General features: G+C 42.1%; 1 protein-coding gene across 1 annotated transcript in view; it reads left to right on the forward strand.

The window, feature by feature from the left end:
- LOC121549097 (serine/threonine-protein phosphatase 2A 56 kDa regulatory subunit alpha isoform) overlaps positions 1–20,296 on the forward strand; it is a 111,721-nt gene that overhangs the window by 39,912 nt on the left and 51,513 nt on the right. Inside the window, exon 2 of the mRNA XM_041860930.2 lies at positions 17,726–17,922. Coding sequence (XP_041716864.1) covers positions 17,726–17,922 — 197 coding nt within the window. The remainder of the gene's footprint in view (positions 1–17,725; positions 17,923–20,296) is intronic.

Consider the following 20,296-nt stretch of genomic DNA (forward strand, 5'->3'; position numbering starts at 1 on the left):
CGGTATACCGCCCAAGCCTAATGGTTGTACAGTTTTACCATGCAGTGGTTTAAAGCTAGAATCCTTAGTTGTTACATCCATTTTTGGACTTTGAAATTAATTATTATATACCCGTTGATTCTTGAAGACTATAAATTATAAATGCCCCATGAGCTTAGTTCAACTGTTGTACCCCATCAGAATGCAAAATATGAGCTTGTTTTATTCCAATGTTTGTAAACAATGTACAGTGGGGGGGAAAAAGTATTTAGTCAGCCACCAATTGTGCAAGTTCTCCCACTTAAAAAGATGAGAGGCCTGTAATTTTCATCATAGGTACACGTCAACTATGACAGACAAATTGAGATTTTTTTCTCCAGAAAATCACATTGTAGGATTTTTAATGAATTTATTTGCAAATTATTGTGGAAAATAAGTATTTGGTCACCTACAAACAAGCAAGATTTCTGGCTCTCACAGACCTGTAACTTCTTCTTTAAGAGGCTCCTCTGTCCTCCACTCGTTACCTGTATTAATGGCACCTGTTTGAACTTGTTATCAGTATAAAAGACACCTGTCCACAACCTCAAACAGTAACACTCCAAACTCCACTATGGCCAAGACCAAAGAGCTGTCAAAGGACACCAGAAACAAAATTGTAGACCTGCACCAGGCTGGGAAGACTGAATCTGCAATAGGTAAGCAGCTTGGTTTGAAGAAATCAACTGTGGGAGCAATTATTAGGAAATGGAAGACATACAAGACCACTGATAATCTCCCTCGATCTGGGGCTCCACGCAAGATCTCACCCCGTGGGGTCAAAATGATCACAAGAACGGTGAGCAAAAATCCCAGAACCACACGGGGGACCTAGTGAATGACCTGCAGAGAGCTGGGACCAAAGTAACAAAGCCTACCATCAGTAACACACTACGCCGCCAGGGACTCAAATCCTGCAGTGCCAGACGTGTCCCCCTGCTTAAGCCAGTACATGTCCAGGCCCGTCTGAAGTTTGCTAGAGTGCATTTGGATGATCCAGAAGAGGATTGGGAGAATGTCATATGGTCAGATGAAACCAAAATAGAACTTTTTGGTAAAAACTCAACTCGTCGTGTTTGGAGGACAAAGAATGCTGAGTTGCATCCAAAGAACACCATACCTACTGTGAAGCATGGGGGTGGAAATATCATGCTTTGGGGCTGTTTTTCTGCAAAGGGACCAGGACGACTGATCCGTGTAAAGGAAAGAATGAATGGGGCCATGTATTGTGAGATTTTGAGTGAAAACCTCCTTCCATCAGCAAGGGCATTGAAGATGAAACGTGGCTGGGTCTTTCAGCATGACAATGATCCCAAACACACCGCCCGGGCAACGAAGGAGTGGCTTCGTAAGAAGCATTTCAAGGTCCTGGAGTGGCCTAGCCAGTCTCCAGATCTCAACCCCATAGAAAATCTTTGGAGGGAGTTGAAAGTCTGTGTTGCCAGCGACAGCCCCAAAACATCACTGCTCTAGAGGAGATCTGCATGGAGGAATGGGCCAAAATACCAGCAACAGTGTGTGAAAACCTTGTGAAGACTTACAGAAAACGTTTGACCTGTGTCATTGCCAACAAAGGGTATATAACAAAGTGTTGAGAAACTTTTGTTATTGACCAAATACTTATTTTCCACCATAATTTGCAAATAAATTCATTAAAAATCCTACAATGTGATTTTCTAGATTTTTTTTTTCTCATTTTGTCTGTCATAGTTGACGTGTACCTATGATGAAAATTACAGGCCTCTCTCATCTTTTTAAGTGGGAGAACTTGCTCAATTGGTGGCTGACTAAATACTTTTTTTCCCCACTGTGTGTGTGTATATATATATATATATATACACACACACACACACACACACACACACACACACACACACACACACACACACACACACACACAGTGGGGAGAACAAGTATTTCATACACTGCCGATTTTGCAGGTTTTCCTACTTACAAAGCATGTAGAGGTCTGTTATTTTTATCATAGGTACACTTCAACTGTGAGAGACGGAATCTAAAACAAAAATCCAGAAAATCACATTGTATGATTTGTAAGTAATTAATTAGCATTTTATTGCATGACATAAGTATTTGATCACCTACCAACCAGTAAGAATTCCGGCTCTCACAGACCTGTTAGTTTTTATTTAAGAAGCCCTCCTGTTCTCCACTCATTACCTATATTAACTGCACCTGTTTGAACTCGTTACCTGTATAAAAGACACCTGTCCACACACTCAATCAAACAGACTCCAACCTCTCCACAATGGCCAAGACCAGAGAGCTGTGTAAGGACATCAGGGATAAAATTGTAGACCTGCACAAGGCTGGGATGGGCTACAGGACAATAGGCAAGCAGCTTGGTGAGAAGGCAACAACTCTTGGCGCAATTATTAGAAAATGGAAGAAGTTCAAGATGACGGTCAATCACCCTCAGTCTGGGGCTCCATGCAAGATCTCACCTCGTGGGGCATCAATGATCATGAGAAAGGTGAGGGAACAGCCCAGAACTACACGGCAGGACCTGGTCAATGACCTGAAGAGAGCTGGGACCACAGTCTCAAAGAAAACCATTAGTAACACACTACGCCGTCATGGATTAAAATCCTGCAGCGCACGCAAGGTCCCCCTGCTCAAGCCAGCGCATGTCCAGGCCCGTCTGAAGTTTGCCAATGACCATCTGGATGATCCAGAGGAGGAATGGGAGAAGGTCATGTTGTCTGATGAGACAAAAATAGAGCTTTTTGGTCTAAACTCCACTCGCCGTGTTTGGAGGAAGAAGAAGGATGAGTACAACCCCAAGAACACCATCCCAACCGTGAAGCATGGAGGTGGAAACATCATTCTTTGGGGATGCTTATCTGCAAAGGGGACAGGACGACTGCACCGTATTGAGGGGAGGATGGATGGGGCCATGTATCGCGAGATCTTGGCCAACAACCTCCTTCCATCAGTAAGAGCATTGAAGATGGGTCGTGGCTGGGTCTTCCATTATGTCAACGACCCGAAACACACAGCCAGGGCAACTAAGGAGTGGCTCCGTAAGAAGCATCTCAAGGTCCTGGAGTGGCCTAGCCAGTCTCCAGACCTGAACCCAATAGAAAACTCTTTGGAGGGAGCTGAAAGTCCGTATTGCCCAGCGACAGCCCCGACACCTGAAGGATCTGGAGAAGGTTTGTATGGAGGAGTGGGCCAAAATCCCTGCTGCAGTGTGTGCAAACCTGGTCAAGACCTACAGAAACGTATGATCTCTGTAATTGCAAACACAGGTTTCTGTACCAAATATTAAGTTCTGCTTTTCTGATGTATCAAATACTTATGTCATGCAATAAAATGCAAATTAATTACTTAAAAATCATACAATGTGATTTTCTGGATTTTTGTTTTAGATTCCGTCTCTCACAGTTGAAGTGTACCTATGATAAAAATTACAGACCTCTACATGCTTTGTAAGTAGGAAAACCTGCAAAATCGTCAGTGTATCAAATACTTGAACACCTGCTCTTTCCATGACAGAGACTGACCAGGTGAACGCTACAGTATGATCCCTTATTGATGTCACTTCTTAAATCCACTTTAATCAGTGTAGATGAAGGGGAGGAGACGTGTTAAAGAAGGATTTTTAAGCCTTGAGACATGGAATTGTGTATGTGTGCCATTCAGAAGGTGAACAAAATATTTAAGTGCCTTTGAACGGGTTTGGGTAGTTGGTTCCAGGCGTACCAGTTTGTGTCAAGAACTACAACACTGCTGGGTTTTTCACGTGTATCAAGAATGGTCCATCACCCAAAGGACATCCAGCCAACTTGACACAACTGTGGGAAACATTGGAGTCAACATGGGCCAGCATCCCTGTGGAACGCTTTCAACACCTTATAGAGTGGGGGTGCAACTCAATATTAATGTTTTAATGCTGTGTACACTCTGTGTATAGCACAACTTTGGATTTCACCCCCATCTCAAAATCAAATGGTTTTGACCGTTTGGAAGTTTTTACGGAGTGAGCTTCTCTTCTCTTCCTGCTACGACCAATGAAGTGCGGCTTGCTAGTGCGGCTTGCTAGAGATTGCTTTCCTCTGTAAGAAATGATGAGCTTTACCCGGTATATCTACAAATGCATAACTACCAAAACTTTTGCTAATGGTGAACCTGAACAGTTGAAAATATAATCTATTGCAGGGTTTTCCATAAGCACGGCTAAACAGCCGATTAGACTCATTGTCAGCCAGCTACTTTTTCCACTTAATTAACTAGGCTTTTCAAAACAAATCCGCTAGTAAGAAAAGTCTGTGTAGCCTTCTCCCGCTCAAATGAACGATATGCATCTTTTAGTGATCTATTGATAGGACAGGAGCCTGTCAGTCACCAAGCCAGCGATGACAGGGAAACACTGCTGGTTTGTCAGTCTGCTGTCTGTCCCGCTTCTCGGTACCTGTGTTATTTTTGTGTGCTGTGGTTGGCTGCGATCAAATTTATTTTCATGGAGGAGGGAGAGCATTATGCTTCTTCATCGTCTCCTGTGAGTGAATTTACACATCTCATGTAATGTAAGTGGTGCGATGAGTTGAAGTGCACTTAATTTTTGTTTTGTGGCACATTCATTTATTTTCTTAAATGTGTTTCATAGGCCTTTAGCCAGCCATGGGGGGCATAGGCTATTTACTGTTCTTTGACTGACAACCAAACAGCTTGTGTTGACTAGTTTATAAAAGGTGTGGAACTGACTGAATAAAGTAAATCTCCTATATCACTTTGCTATTCATAAATCATACAACGTATACTGAACAAAAATATATACCCAACATGCAAAGTGTTGGACCCATGTTCCATGGGTGAAATAAAATATCTCAGAAATGTTCCATATGCACAGAAAGCTTATTTCTCTCAGATTTTGGCCACACATTTGTTTACATCCTTGTTAGTGACCATTTCTCCTTTGCCAAGATAATTTGAATGCACAGAGACCCGTGATGAGATCCTGAGGCCCATTGTCGTGCCATTCATCCGCCGCCATCACCTCATGTTTCAGCATGATAATGCACAGCCCCATGTCGCAAGGATCTGTACACAATTCCTGGAAGCTGAAAGTGCCCCAGTTATTCCATGGCCTGCGTATTTCGCTAGACATGTCACCCATTGAGCATGTTTGGGATGCTCTGGATTGACATGTACGACAGCGTGTTCCAGTTCCCGCCAATACCCAGCAACTTCGCACAGCCATTGAAGAGGAGTGGAACAACATTCTACAGTTCACAATCAACAGCCTGATCAACTCTATGCGAAGGAGATGTGTCGTGCTGCATGAGGCAAATGGTGGTCACACAAGATACTGACTGGTTTTCTGATCAACCCCCCCTACCTTTTTTTTAAAGGTATCTGTGACCAACAGATGCATATCTGTATTCCCAGTCATGTGAAATCCATAGATTAGGGCCTAATGAATTTATTTCAATTGACTGATTTCCTTATATGAACTGTAACTCAGTAAAATCTTTGAAATTGTTGCATGTTGCGTTTATTTTTATTCAGTGTAGTTACATGTCCATGGTATCGCATCAGGACAAATAAACCAAATATCTTGTTTGTATATTCCTAGGATTCGAAGCCCATGTCGAGACTTGCCAGTGACTGCTAAAGTGACTCGTCAGTGAAGCCTAGTGATGGATTGTGTTAGCGAACGACCTGCTCTTTTTGAACCGATCTTTTAGTTAACTAATTGGTGAGAGAGCCGTTAATTTGGATCCCTCATTTTCATACTGGTAGGCTGCTACTGCTGTTTGGTGATCATCTGCAGATAAAGTAGGAAAACATTAGATGAAGATGTTGAATCCTCACTGCAGGAACAATAGCTAGTGGAGAGAGTTCCTCATTCTGGTCCAAAATGTCATAAAAGAAAACAGATTGAAGGTTATAAAAGCTAATGTCATGATACTTAGTTCCTTCAAAGTATTCACACCCCTTGACTTTTTCCACATTTTGTTACAGCCTGAATTTAACATGGATTAAATGAAGATGTTTCGTCACTGGCCTACACACAATACCCATAATGTCAGAGTGGAATTATGTTTTTCAATATTTTTACAAATTAATTAAAAATGAAAAGCTAAAATGTTTTTAGTCTAACTATTCAACCCCTTTTGTTATGGCAAGCCTAAATAAGTTCAGCAGTAAAAATGTGCTTAACTCACATAATAAGTTGCATGGACTCACTGTGTGCAATTAAGTGTTTTACATGATTTTTTTATGACTACCTCATCTCTTTACCCCAAACATACAATTATCTGTAAGGTCCCTCAGTCGAGCAGTGAATTTCAAACACAGATTCAACCACTAAGACCATGGAGGTTTTCCAATGCCTAACAATGCAGTGCACTTATTGGTAGTAAAAGAAAAAAGCAGACATTGAATATCCCTTTGAGAATGGTGAAGTTATTCATTACACTTTGGATGGTGTATCAACACACCCAGTCACTACAAAGATACAGGCGTCCTTCCTAACTCAGTTGCCGGAGAGGAAGTAAACCGCTCAGGGATTTCACCATGGGTCCAATGGTAACTTTAAAACAGTTAGAGTTTAATGGCTGTGATGGGTGAAATCTGAGGATGGATCAACAACATTATACTTACTCCACAATATTAACGTAATTGACAGAGTAAAAAGATGAAAGCCTGTACAGAATGAAAGTATTCCAAAACATGGATCCTGTTTGCAACAAGGTACTAAGGTAATACTGCAAAAAATTTGGCAAAGCAATTAACTTTTTGTCCTGAATACAGTGTTATGTTTGGGGCAAATCCAATACAACACATTAAGTACCACTCTCCATATTTTCAAGCATAGTGGCGGCTGCGTCATTTTATGGGTATGCTAGTAATTGATAAGGACTGGGGAGTTTTTCAGGATAAAAAAGAAATGTAATGGAGGCACAGGCAAAACCCTAGAGGAAAACCTGGTTGGCTGCTTTCCAGCAGACCCTGGGAGATGAATTCACCTTTCAGCAGGACAATAACCTAAAACACATGGCCAAATCTACACTGGAGTTGCTTACCAAGAAGACTGTAGGCAGGTTTCCATTGACCCAGGTTCATTCGACAAAAGCAATGTTTAAAAATAATAATAATTGGGATGTGTAATGGAAACGGCAGATATAGAAGACATTTTCAAAAGATTTGTATCCGTTCGACAGGGCTGGATTTTTCTTTTGTCTAACTTTATTTGCAACAAAAAAAATTGACAACTGTTGCCTGTAACAAAATGAAGGGCACTATGGTAGATGGCATCCAAAGATTTAAGAGTAGTAGCAGCTGCACTTTGATGAATAATATCTGGAAATAGGTGGGCGAAACTGTTGGTCAGCAAGATTGGATCCCCCAAAGCCATTTCAGCCCCATTCACCAAAGACTGATGCCTTGTGCTGGGCTTAAGGTGTGACGTGCCTCCACTGGGATGCAAAATTGATAACTGCGGCATCCACCAGCTCCTCATAAAGCGTCCTTCCTCCTTTATTCTCCAAGTGGGTGTGGAGGGGAGCTGGGGATGCGATGGGAGCTGGGGTAGGAGAGATGGGAGGGGAAAGGTGACTTCATTAGGGAGGGATTTCTGCAGGGCGGCCCTGGCCAGTCAGTCGAAGAGTGGTGACACCGTGGCGAGGAAGTGGCACGACGACCAGGCTGAGGAGTAGAAAAGGAAAAAGGTCTTAGTGGGACCTACCCAGCATACGCTGCAATGTCTCAATTTGCTTACTCTGGTAGACACCATTTAGGAAAAAGTCAGTTAAATCCACACAAATAAAATAGGTTGGCGAGGAATCAGCTAAAAGTAAATCAGTCCACACAGTGGGATAGTTAGTGCTTTCGGAAAGTATTCAGACCCCTTGACATTTTCCACATTTTGTTACGTTACAGACATTCTAACATTTATTAAATCGTTTTTTTCCCTCATCAATCTACACACTACCCCATAATGACAAAGCAAAAACAGGTTTAAAATATTACATTTGCATAAGTATTCAGACCCTTTACTCAGTACTTTGAAGCACCTTTGGCAGCCATTAGTCTTCTTGGGTATGAAGCTACAAGCTTGGCACACCTGTATTTGGGGAGTTTCTCCCATTCTGCTCTGCAGATTATCTCACGCTCTGTCAGGTTAGATGGGGAGCATCGCTGCACAGCTATTTTCAGGGCTCTGGGCTTTGGCTTGGCCACTCAAGGACATTCAGAGACTTGTCCCGAAGCCACTCCTGCGTTGTCTTGGCTGTGTGCTTAGGGTTGTTGTCCTGTTGGACGTTGAACCTTCGCCCCAGTCTGAGGTCCTGAGTGCTCTGGAGCAGGTTTTCATCAAGGATCTCTCTCTACTTTGCTCCGTTCATCTTTCCCTCGATCATGACTAGTCTCCCAGTCCCTGCCGCTGAAAAGCATCCCCACAGCATGATGCTGCCACCGCCATGCTTCACCGTAGGGATGGTGCCAGGTTTCCTCCAGACCTGACACTTGGCATTCAGGCCAAAGAGTTCAATCTTGGTTTCATCAGACCAGAGAATCTTGTTTCTCATGGTCTGAGTCCTTTAGGTGCCTTTTGGCAAATTCCAAGCGGGCTGTCATGTGCCTTTTACTGAGGAGTGGCTTCCATCTGGCTTCTATACCATAAAGGCCTGATTGGTGGCGTGCTACAGAGATGGTTTTCCTTCTGGAAGTTTACCCCATCTCCACAGAGGAACTCTGGAGCTCTGTCAGAGTGACCATCGGGTTCTTGGGCACCTCCCTGACCAAGGCCCTTCTCCCCCTATTGCTCAGTTTGGCCGGGCAGCCAGCTCTAGGAAGAGTCTTGGTCGTTCCAAACATATTCTATTTAATAATGATGGGAGGCCACTGTGTTCTTGCGGACCTTCAATGCTGAATAAATTTTTTGGTACTCTTCTCCAGATCAGTGCCTCGACACAATCCGGTCTCGGAGCTCTACGGACAATTCCTTCGACCTCATGGCTTGGTTTTTGCTCTGACATGCACTGTCAACTGTGGGACCTTTTTATATAGACAGGTTTCCAAATCATGTCCAATCAATTGAATTTACCACAGGTGGACTCTAATCAAGTTGTAGAAACATCTAAAGGATGATCAATCCAAATAGGATGCACCTGAGCAAAGGGTCTGAAAACCTAAGTAAATAAGGTATTTCAGTGTTCTAAAAACCTGTTTTTGCTTTGTCATTATGGGGTATTGTGTGTAGATTTATGAGGATTTTTATTTATTTAATCGATTTTAGAATAAGGCTGTAACGTAACAAAATGTGTAAAAAGTCAATGGGTCTGAATACTTTCCGAATGCACTGTAGATTGAATCGCACAGTTTGTAGGATCGCCACAGTTATAGCACAGATAGAGCAATGATACAGATACAGTGGGGAAAAAAAGTATTTAGTCAGCCACCAATTGTGCAAGTTCTCCCACTTAAAAAGATGAGAGAGGCCTGTAATTTTCATCATAGGTACACGTCAACTATGACAGACAAAATGAGAAGAAGAAAATCCAGAAAATCACATTGTAGGATTTTTAATGAATTTATTTGCAAATTATGGTGGAAAATAAGTATTTGGTCAATAACAAAAGTTTATCAATACTTTGTTATATACCCTTTGTTGGCAATGACACAGGTCAAACGTTTTCTGTAAGTTTTCACACACTGTTGCTGGTATTTTGGCCCATTCCTCCATGCAGATCTCCTCCAGAGCAGTGATGTTTTGGGGCTGTCGCTGGGCAACACAGACTTTCAACTCCCTCCAAAGATTTTCTATGGGGTTGAGATCTGGAGACTGGCTAGGCCACTCCAGGACCTTGAAATGCTTCTTACGAAGCCACTCCTTCGTTGCCCGGGCGGTGTGTTTGGGATCATTGTCATGCTGAAAGACCCAGCCACGTTTCATCTACAAAGCCCTTGCTGATGGAAGAAGGTTTTCACTCAAAATCTCACGATACATGGCCCCATTCATTCTTTCCTTTACACGGATCAGTCGTCCTGGTCCCTTTGCATAAAAACAGCCCCAAAGCATGATGTTTCCACCCCCATGCTTCACAGTAGGTATGGTGTTCTTTGGATGCAACTCAGCATTCTTTGTCCTCCAAACACGACGAGTTGAGTTTTTACCAAAAAGTTCTATTTTGGTTTCATCTGACCATATGACATTCTTCCAATCCTCATCTGGATCATCCAAATGCACTCTAGCAAACTTCAGACGGGTCTGGACATGTACTGGCCTAAGCAGGGGGATACGTCTTCACTGCAGGATTTGAGTCCCTGGCGGCGTAGTGTGTTACTGATGGTAGGCTTTGTTACTTTGGTCCCAGCTCTCTGCAGGTCATTCACTAGGTCCCCCCGTGTGGTTCTGGGATTTTTGCTCACCGTTCTTGTGATCATTTTGACCCCACGGGGTGAGATCTTGCGTGGAGCCCCAGATCGAGGGAGATTATCAGTGGTCTTGTATGTCTTCCATTTCCTAATAATTGCTCCCACAGTTGATTTCTTCAAACCAAGCTGCTTACCTATTGCAGATTCAGTCTTCCCAGCCTGGTGCAGGTCTACAATTTTGTTTCTGGTGTCCTTTGACAGCTATTTGGTCTTGGCCATAGTGGAGTTTGGAGTGTGACTGTTTGAGGTTGTGGACAGGTGTCTTTTATACTGATAACAAGTTCAAACAGGTGCCATTAATACAGGTAACGAGTGGAGGACAGAGGAGCCTCTTAAAGAAGAAGTTACAGGTCTGTGAGAGCCAGAAATCTTGCTTGTTTGTAGGTGACCAAATACTTATTTTCCACCATAATTTGCAAATAAAATCATTAAAAATCCTACAATGTGATTTTCTGGAAAAAAAATTCTCAATTTGTCTGTCATAGTTGACGTGTACCTATGATGAAAATTACAGGCCTCTCTCATCTTTTTAAGTGGGAGAACTTGCACAATTGGTGGCTGACTAAATACTTTTTTCCCCACTGTATTTCACCGGATATATAAATGTGAATCATCTGGTTGGCGTTTCCACTCACTACCAGATATGTTGGTGAGAAGAAGCCCAGTGGCCGGCTGTGCGAGAAGATTGAGCGAGATGGATTTTGGCCGACATTCTGCAAATTTTCTCATCTATGAAACATTTTATTTTAATACAGTTTCCAAAACTCGAATGTGTTGCGAACAGAGTTGACAACGTTTCATAGACTTTAGCCTATGCCAAAGTTTCTAAATATTGCGTTGTTTAGAAGGAGTGCAAGAGTGAATTGAGTTATTGCAAGAGTGAATTGAGTTATTGCACACGCACACTTCACAGAGAAGGCGTTCCCTTACGGAAATATGCAGATACATGCTAGAACGCGCAAATAGGCTCTCGCTAGCTTTTGCTTGGCTCTGCCCACCTCCTTGCTTGTTCTGCCCACTGATTCATTTGCTCCCGTTGGAAACAACAGGCTATGGTCTAGCTTGGGTTCGTTATAAAGATCTTTAGTTATAGGCAGCAAGCCAGATCCCAACCACAGACTAGAAACCAGCCAACACTAGGACCTACAAAAAACACAACCAAGGCACACAACTTGCCAGCAAAACAACAGCAAGGAGAGAGCGGTGACTTACTCAATGCGATTAAATGAAATAATCCACGAAAAGCATTTAAACTACAAACACTGATCAGAGAAAAAAGAAATGCTTGCCGCCATCTTGAAAAGTAGGTGTATACTGGCTGACAGAGCTTGAAACATTTTGAAAAGTATAATGGGCAAATGTTGCACAATCCATATGTGGAAAGCTCTTAGAGACTTACCCAGAAAAGACTCACAGCTGTAATCGCTGCCAAAGGTTATTCTAACATGTATTGACTCAGGGGGTTGAATACTTATTTAATTAACATACACTGAACAAAAATATAAACGCAACATGTAAAGTGTTGGTCCCATGTTTCATGAGCTGAAATAAAAGATCCCGGAAATGTTCCATACGCACAAAAAGCTTATTTCTCTCATATTGTGCACAAATTTGTTTACATCCCTGTTAGTGAGCATTTCTCCTTTGCCAAGATAATCCATCCACCTGACAGCTGTGGCATATCAAGAAGCTGATTAAACTGCTTGATCATTGCACAGGTGCACCTTGTGCTGGGGACAATAAAAGGCCACTCTCTAAAATGTGCAGTTTTGTCATACAACACAATGCCACAGATGACTCAAGTTTTGAGGGCGCGTGCAGTTGGCATGCTGACTGCAGGAATGTCCACCAGAGCTGTTACCAGAGAATTGAATGTTAATTTCTCTATTTTTAGCCACATCCGTCATTTTAGAGAATTTGACAGTACATCCAACCGTGGGCGAGCGGTTTGGTGATGTCAACGTTGTGAACAGAGTGCCCCATGGTGGCGGTGGGTTTATGATATGGCCAGGCATAAGCTACGGACAAAGAACACAATTGCATTTTATCTATGACATTTTGAATGCACAAAAATACCGTGACGAGATCCTGAGGCCCATTGTGAGGCCCATTTTTTTTTTTAACAGATGGACGTCTGTGTTCCCAGTCATGTGAAATCCATAGATTAGGGTCTAGTGAATGAATTTCAATTGACTGATTTCCATATATGTGACCGACCGGCTCGATTCGGTCTTATGTAGCAAAATCTTTTCTTTTTTTTTTTTTTTTTTACAATGCATACTCAGACTCTAGACTCAGAGCTAGAAAATTGTATATCATACGCTACAGTTGAGGAACAATGGGAAAGTAATTCTGCTTTGAAAGCTGATAAACTTGTAACCTCACTTTTGAGAAAATGGCACTTGAATGTTTTGGTACCTGCTGGAGAGCTCTTCTTTGTCTGTATCCATTCAGCATCGTTCACACCCTTTTAAGCTTTTTCCCCAACCCATCTATTTAAGGATTCACATGTGTACTATGTACTAAACAACCAAAGATTTCAAGACTAAAGGCTGGTTTATACTACGGGTGTTTTCGTAAATTTAATATGGAGTGCCAGAGTGTGCTCTGGGCATTCGTTAACTCAGAGAGTTGTCAGATTGGCCGTTTTGCTCTCGGAGCGCACACTGGACGCTCTGACCTTAAAGTAGGGTTGATCCGAGCGTTCTGACCTAACAACCGCAGTCAAGCACCCAAGCTAACTGGATAACGTTGGTTAGGTTGCTCACTCTCACCATTTTACTCGCCCTAGCAGAGCTGGTTAGGCTGTTTTTATGTTATCCAGAGCATTGGTGACTGCACCTGTGCTGCTGGCAACAATTTAATTAAGCTTTTCTTGCCAACATTTACTTACACCGGCCATATTCAACAGATTTTGAGCGTTCGTAAATGCGTTAGTTATTCTCCGCTCTGGCACACTCAGACGAGAGTGCTCTGAAATCGGAGTAGATAGCCAGAGCGAATTTACCAGCTATGTCTATCGACAGTTGTCACAGTAACATCATAAACATTCTATTGAAATAGTTACAGTTGAAGACGGAAGTTTACATACACCTTAGCCAAATACATTTAAACTCAGTTTTTCACATTTCCTGACATTTTAATCCTAGTAAAAATTCCCTGTCTTAGGTCAGTTAGGATCACCACTTTATTTTAAGAATGTGAAATGTCAGAATAATAGTAGAGAATTATTTATTTCAGCGTTTATTTCTTTCATCACATTCCCAGTGGGTCAGAAGTTTACATACACTCAATTAGTATTTGGTAGCATTGCCTTTAAATTGTTTAACTTGGGTCAAACGTTTCAGGTAGCCTTCCACAAGCTTCCCACAATAGGTTGGGTGAATTTTGGCCCATTCCTCCTTACAGAGCTGGTGTAACTGAGTCAGGTTTGTAAGCCTCCTTGCTCGCACACACCTTTTCAGTTCTTCAGATTGAGGTCAGGTCTTTGTGATGGCCACTCCAATACCTTGACTTTGTTGTCCTTAAGCCATTTTGCCACAACTTTGGAAGTATGCTTGGGGTCATTGTCCATTTGGAAGACCCATTTGCGACCAAGCTTTAACTTCCTGACTGATGTCTTGAGATGTTGCTTCAATATATCCACATAATTTTCCTTCCTCATGATGCCATCTATTTTGTGAAGTGCACTAGTCCCTCCTGCAGCAAAGCACCCCCACAGCATGATGCTGCCAACCCTGTGCTTCACGGTTGGGATGGTGTTCTTCAGCTTGCAATCAACACCCTTTTTCCTCCAAACATAACGATGGTCATTATGGCCAAACAGTTCTATTTTTGGTTCATCAGATCAAAAAGTACGATCTTTGTGCCCATGTGCAGTTGCAAACCGTAGTCTGGCTTTTTTATGGCGGTTTTGGAGCAGTGGCTTCTTCCTTGTTGAGCGGCCTTTCAGGTTATGTTGATATAGGACTCGTTTTATTGTGGCTATAGATACTTTTGTACCTGTTTCCTCCAGCATCTTCACAAGGTCCTTTGCTGCTGTTCTGGGATTTATTTGCACTTTTCACACCAAAGTACGTTCATATCTAGGAGACAGAACATGTCTCCTTCCTGAGCGGTATACGGCTGCGTGGTCCTATGGTGTTTATACTTGCGTACTATTGTTTGTACAGATGAACGTGGTACATTCAGGCGTTTGGAAATTGCTCCCAAGGATGAACCAGACTTGTGGAGGTCTACCATTTTTTTCTGAGGTCTTGGCTGATTTCTTTTGATTTACCCATGATGTCGAGCAAAGAGGCACTGAGTTTGAAGGTAGGCCTTGAAATACATCCACAGGTACACCTCCAATTGACTCAAATTATCTCAATTAGCCTATCAGAAGCTTTTAAAGCCATGACATCATTTCCTGGAATTTTCAAGCTGTTTAAAGGCACAGTCAACTTAGTGTATGTAAACTTCTGACCCACTGGAATTGTGATGCAGTGAATTATAAGTGAAATAATCTGTCTGTAAACAATTGTTGGAAAAATTACTTGTCATGCACAAAGTAGATGTCCTATCCGACTTCCAAAACTATAGTTTGTTAACAACAAATTTGTGGAGTGGTTGAAAAACGAGTTTTAATGACTCCACCCTAAGTGTATGTAAACTTCCGACTTCAACTGTACTTGCATAGTGGAGTCTTTTTTTTAGACGTAGCTAGCTAGCTAAACAATTAACCATAATCCCAACTCATAACGTTACTGCCCTGCATGAATCTGCAAGTAGCTAAGCAACCAGTTTCATTGTTAGCTAGCTAACATTAGGCTATAACTAGCAATGCAAATTGCTCTGAGATACGAATAATATTACTACACAGATCATACACATGACGTTAGCTAGCGAGCCAGCCGGCTAACAGTACACTTTAAATTGAAATGAAAACTACTTTCTGACAAAATTAGAAACGTGTAATATCTGAAAATGTAGCTAGCTAGACTCTCTTACACATATACATGGATGAACACTTCTCCCTCTGTCACGGATGCCATGGTTGCCCTTAGTTTGAAGATGTAATCCGGAGCCTTCTGTGTTCTCTTTTCGACTCCGTCTGCATATTTGCAATCAAACGCCAGAATTTTCTCCATCTCCTTAGCTATCATACTCTAATGCCACTGATTTCAAAACTCAGTCCTCCAGAAAGTGGAGAATAACACTGATGCAGTTCTACTACGTGGTATCTTTCAAAAAAGATGCGTTTAGAAAGGATTACCTACACATACCGACCAGCTCATATTATAGACAGAAGCGTGCTACATGGCAGACGAATCCGAACTCATCTCTCGACATGTCCAGCCTACTCATTATCTCAGCCAATCATGGCTAGCGGGAAGGTTGCAGTCTTTTTCCATGGCTAAACCAACTAGGCTCGTAATTTAACAATTTTATTCGTATTTACAGATGACATACACGTTTGTTATTAAGGCACATGAAAGGTCACATATTCCATAAGGCATTTTTATAAATGGTGCACGTGAAATAGTGACGCGCGACATACGCCTAGTTTCCTGAAACTAGTCACATATGAACTGTAACTCAGTGAAATCTTTGAAGTTGTTGCATCTTGCGTTTTATTTTTGTTCAAATGATACACATTTTCTTCCACTTTGACATTCATGTATTTTGTGTAGCTCGTTGACAAAAAAGGACAAATCCATTTTATTCACACTTTGTAACACAACAAAATGTGGAAATAGTCAAGGGGTGTTAATACTTTCTGAAGGTAATATACTGTATATGGTATTATTAAAGACATTGATATAGGCCTACTGATTTCATTAAACTGTTGACAATGGAGTAGTCAGCTGCTGCTTTCTGTGTAGCAAAGGCCTTGTTTAACACTTGCTTCATTTTTCAATCATACCTGTAGGTCTATTCATGGGCGCATTACTTTGTGCACCCCCATTTTATACAATTTGGTGGTGCGTCTGGGTGTCCTGCAATTTCCTGCAATTCTATATTGTTTCTCAACAGGGAATCCATGTTTACTTGACATAACTCAACCTTTTTTCTTAGGTTTTTGCCACAATAAACTAAATATAAAGAGTTAGACTAGGTTCGTTTTTCTGACTAGGTTACAAATCTACCGCCTTCCCTCAAAGTCCCACCCACAGTGATTGATTGACAGGTCTGAAACGCTACCAACTCTGTGACTCACAAACATCCTGCCCTCTCCCCTGATAATCCCACCCACAGTGATTGACAGGCCAAAATGTTAAAGGCATAGTTCACCCAAGTAAAAAAAATGACACATTGGTTTCCTTACACACAGCAGCAAAGCCAATAAAATACATAATTTGAAGAACTAACATCGTTGTGGTAATTTATATCTTCCATAAAACTGTAAATATGACTTGAATCTCAAGAGAAGATAGGATTAATGTTAAAGGTTATCTTACATAGAAAATAGTCCTGATCATATAGGCCGAGGCTTAGATGATATCCAAAACAACTAACACTTAATTAATACATTTTCAGTCATTTTAATTGTAAAGTCATGTCTTTCTACTCAGTACCACAACTCATTTTACCAATCCTGGAGGTAAAGTCGTTAAAGTATTCAATCATTTTACTGTGTATTTTGGATGGAATCAATTCATTAGAATGTACCAGAGGCCACCAAAATAAAAACAAATTCATGCCCCCCGCACCCCCCAGCCCGGAACTCCCTTGCTGGCTACTTTTCTATTTGGCTGGCTACTCCATGTACTTAAGGAAGACTGACTTCTATTGTAAACTCCAATCAGCAGGTGTAGCCAGATGAGAGTTGTCTCTGGTAGCTTACTTTTATTCTGTAAAACAACATTTTCAACAGCGCATTTGATAACAATAACCTAGCAAATTACGTTGGTTTTCACGCAACTAATAAAACCTAATATTTTGCAAGCCATTTTACAAGCATTTGAATGCTGAAGGTGCCCTGCAGATATACAAGGTCATGAATAGACTTCTTTGGTCAGCACACGAAGCTGCGCACAGTTTGACTAGTTTGATATTGCCTGGGGTTGTTCGGCATGCAAAATGACTTTTAGATCAAAAAGTAGAAAGAAAGTAATATGAGCAAAAACAAAAAATGTGCACCGGCGAGTCGTAACATTTGACCAGATTTTCGGACCAATGCATGCTACATTTGGATCGGTTTGGGGTCACGCAGACCGATGCACTCATATCTTCAACATTTGAACCGGGGACCGATGCATATCGGTGAATTGAATCGTTACATCCCGAAAACTAAATGTTGTTTCCATCTCATCTCTGGTTCCAGATGCGCCCTCCACGGAGCAGCAGGAGCTGTTCACCCAGAAACTCCAGCAGTGCTGCATGTTGTTTGACTTCATGGACTCGGTCACCGACCTGAAGAGCAAGGAGATCAAGCGGGCCACGCTCAACGAGCTGGTGGACTACGTCTCCACCAACAGGGGCGTCCTGGTAGAGACTGCCTATCCGGAGATCTCTAATATGGTGAGTGGGGTCTTTACACTAATGCCCTTTTCACACTACTGAGCAGAGCTGAGCCAGGACTAGCTGTACGGTGCTGGCCTATTTACGCATCCTCCGTAGTTGCTGGAAAAGGGCAATGTGGAGAAAATATCCAAACCAGCACAGAGCAGTTCATGTCGGTACGATATTGTGAAAATGGTATAACAGAAAACACTACAGCAGCACCCAGTCCTGCTTGACTCCTGTGAAACAAATAAGCACACTGGCCCTGGCATATTAATTTGATTACGCAAGATTGAGAGATTTGATAGGATGTGGAATAACCTTTATCCTGCATAGAATGCTACTAAAAAGTAGAAAAAGTGGTAATTGAAAACATGACCTTCAATTTGAATCAGGGCTTGAACGATTGCCATTGTTCTTAGAAAGACTGAAGACTGATTCACCCAAGTTTAGGTAATCAAAAAGACTAGGAAATAGATATTGAATAGGAGCAGCTGTCATTCTTAGAGATGTGAAATGAAAGGGCCTTAAGAATAACCTTGTTGCGTGCCGTGCACAGTCACTATGCTCTGAGCGACCTGGGAGAGAGGCAGCGCTCCCTAAAGCCCTCCTACACCTTCAGCTCCAGTGAGACACAAAGATTACCCAGACCTCTTAATCACCTCGCTCATCCCTTTGCCCTTGTTATAAACCTCACCGCTAGCCACAGTGCCAGACCATACAGTGAAGGACGACCCACACGCCCCCAGTCAGTTGCCAGCACTCCGAAGTTCAGCACTCCTTGCGATCATTAGGATTCAGGAAGCCTCTGGCTGTCACATTTTGTGCCACCTTGAGCTACAGTGCTTTGCTCTGTAGATGCGAGGGGCCTAAGTAATTTATTGAGTTTATTAATTGGTCTTGATATATCACATTTGAGAGGTGTGTCAGACAGAGTAATTGTTTGCCCAGGTGTTGAGTGGCTTTTTATGGGTTTCTCTGTCTGAAATTGCTATCTTGAAAGATCAGGCCTACATTCCCTGACATTTAGTGTGTACCATTGCTCCAGGCAGCCACATTAGCATGTCTACCTATTCTAAGGTTATAGAGAACAGGTTCTGCACTCTTTATTCACAGGCTAGAATTTTATGGTTGAGATACGTAGTGATGGATAATGACATTGTGATAGATTTATAGACGTGTGAATATTATCTCCCCATTCCAGAGTAGTGTGGGATAGCGAATGTAGACCAGTTATTAATTAAACAACAAATGTTGGATAAATGGATGTTTCCACTTAGTGCTAGAACTGTGCATCTTTTTTCGTGGCGAGGCACATCTCCACTGCCAGTTAGACTCATCAGCATATGAATTGGAGGGATTTGTTTTGCCGCTCACCAGCGAGCCAAGTATGGCTAGATGTTTCCTATCCTCCCATTGTTTTCCTCCTCATGTTGGTGTTTATCACCAATCCAAAATGGCTGCTCTAAAAAAACAACCGGGAACTAGACTACCTTTTTAGGTTTGTTTTAACAGGCCTGGTAGAGCGTGCACATGGAGTTTGATTATTTTGCTGACAGGCCGGGGCATGCCTATGACTGAACCAGTGAGAGTTGGCCAAATGTAGCGTTCAGTTGGTTGCGTAAATTGTGCTTAACCCACCTCTCTTTCCTGGGTAATATAATGTGTCTGTGTAAGGGGAAGCATCCTGTTAAACTGCGGAGCATGGTGGAGTAGCATTGTCTCTTCCTGTAGTAGGTAGGCACTCTGGAACACTCAGAAGCCTGGCAGCCTCCTACATCCTCGCAGTGACTCACACAGCATTTAGAACACCAGCGCCACGGATATGGTGTGCCATGACTCACTTGGCGGCACTTCCAAGGGTACTGCTCATTACACACATGGATAGGTTATCGTCAGCACCAGTGATGTAGTGGTAAAAAATAGTAAACTCTAATCGGAAGTCATGGTGAAAAAAGTAATGCATTTTTTTTCCTGCAAAAGGTGGGTAAACTGTAGCTAAAAATATTTTGGGGTAAACTGCGTTTACTTGCGTTTATCCTCCGCTACACCACTGATCAACACATCCTTAGCTGTCGGAGCCAAGGGGACTGACTGCAGCTTACTTGTGAGAGATAGGTTATTGACTTGTCTGTCTTGAGCATTCTCGAGTGCTGATGGCTTTGACGATTTTTGTATAACTGTGTAATCGCCAATTATGGATGAAGACCGTCATGAAAATAAAATAACCATCATTACAGTTTTAATAAAACATATACAGTGAGGGGAAAAAAGTATTTGATCCCCTGCTGATTTTGTACGTTTGCCCACTGACAAAGAAATTATCAGTCTATAATTTTAATGGTAGGTTTATTTGAACAGTGAGAGACAGAATAACAACAACAAAATCCAG

Source organism: Coregonus clupeaformis, chromosome 33 (genome assembly GCF_020615455.1).
Source record: "Coregonus clupeaformis isolate EN_2021a chromosome 33, ASM2061545v1, whole genome shotgun sequence".
Classification (NCBI taxonomy): Eukaryota; Metazoa; Chordata; class Actinopteri; order Salmoniformes; family Salmonidae; genus Coregonus; species Coregonus clupeaformis.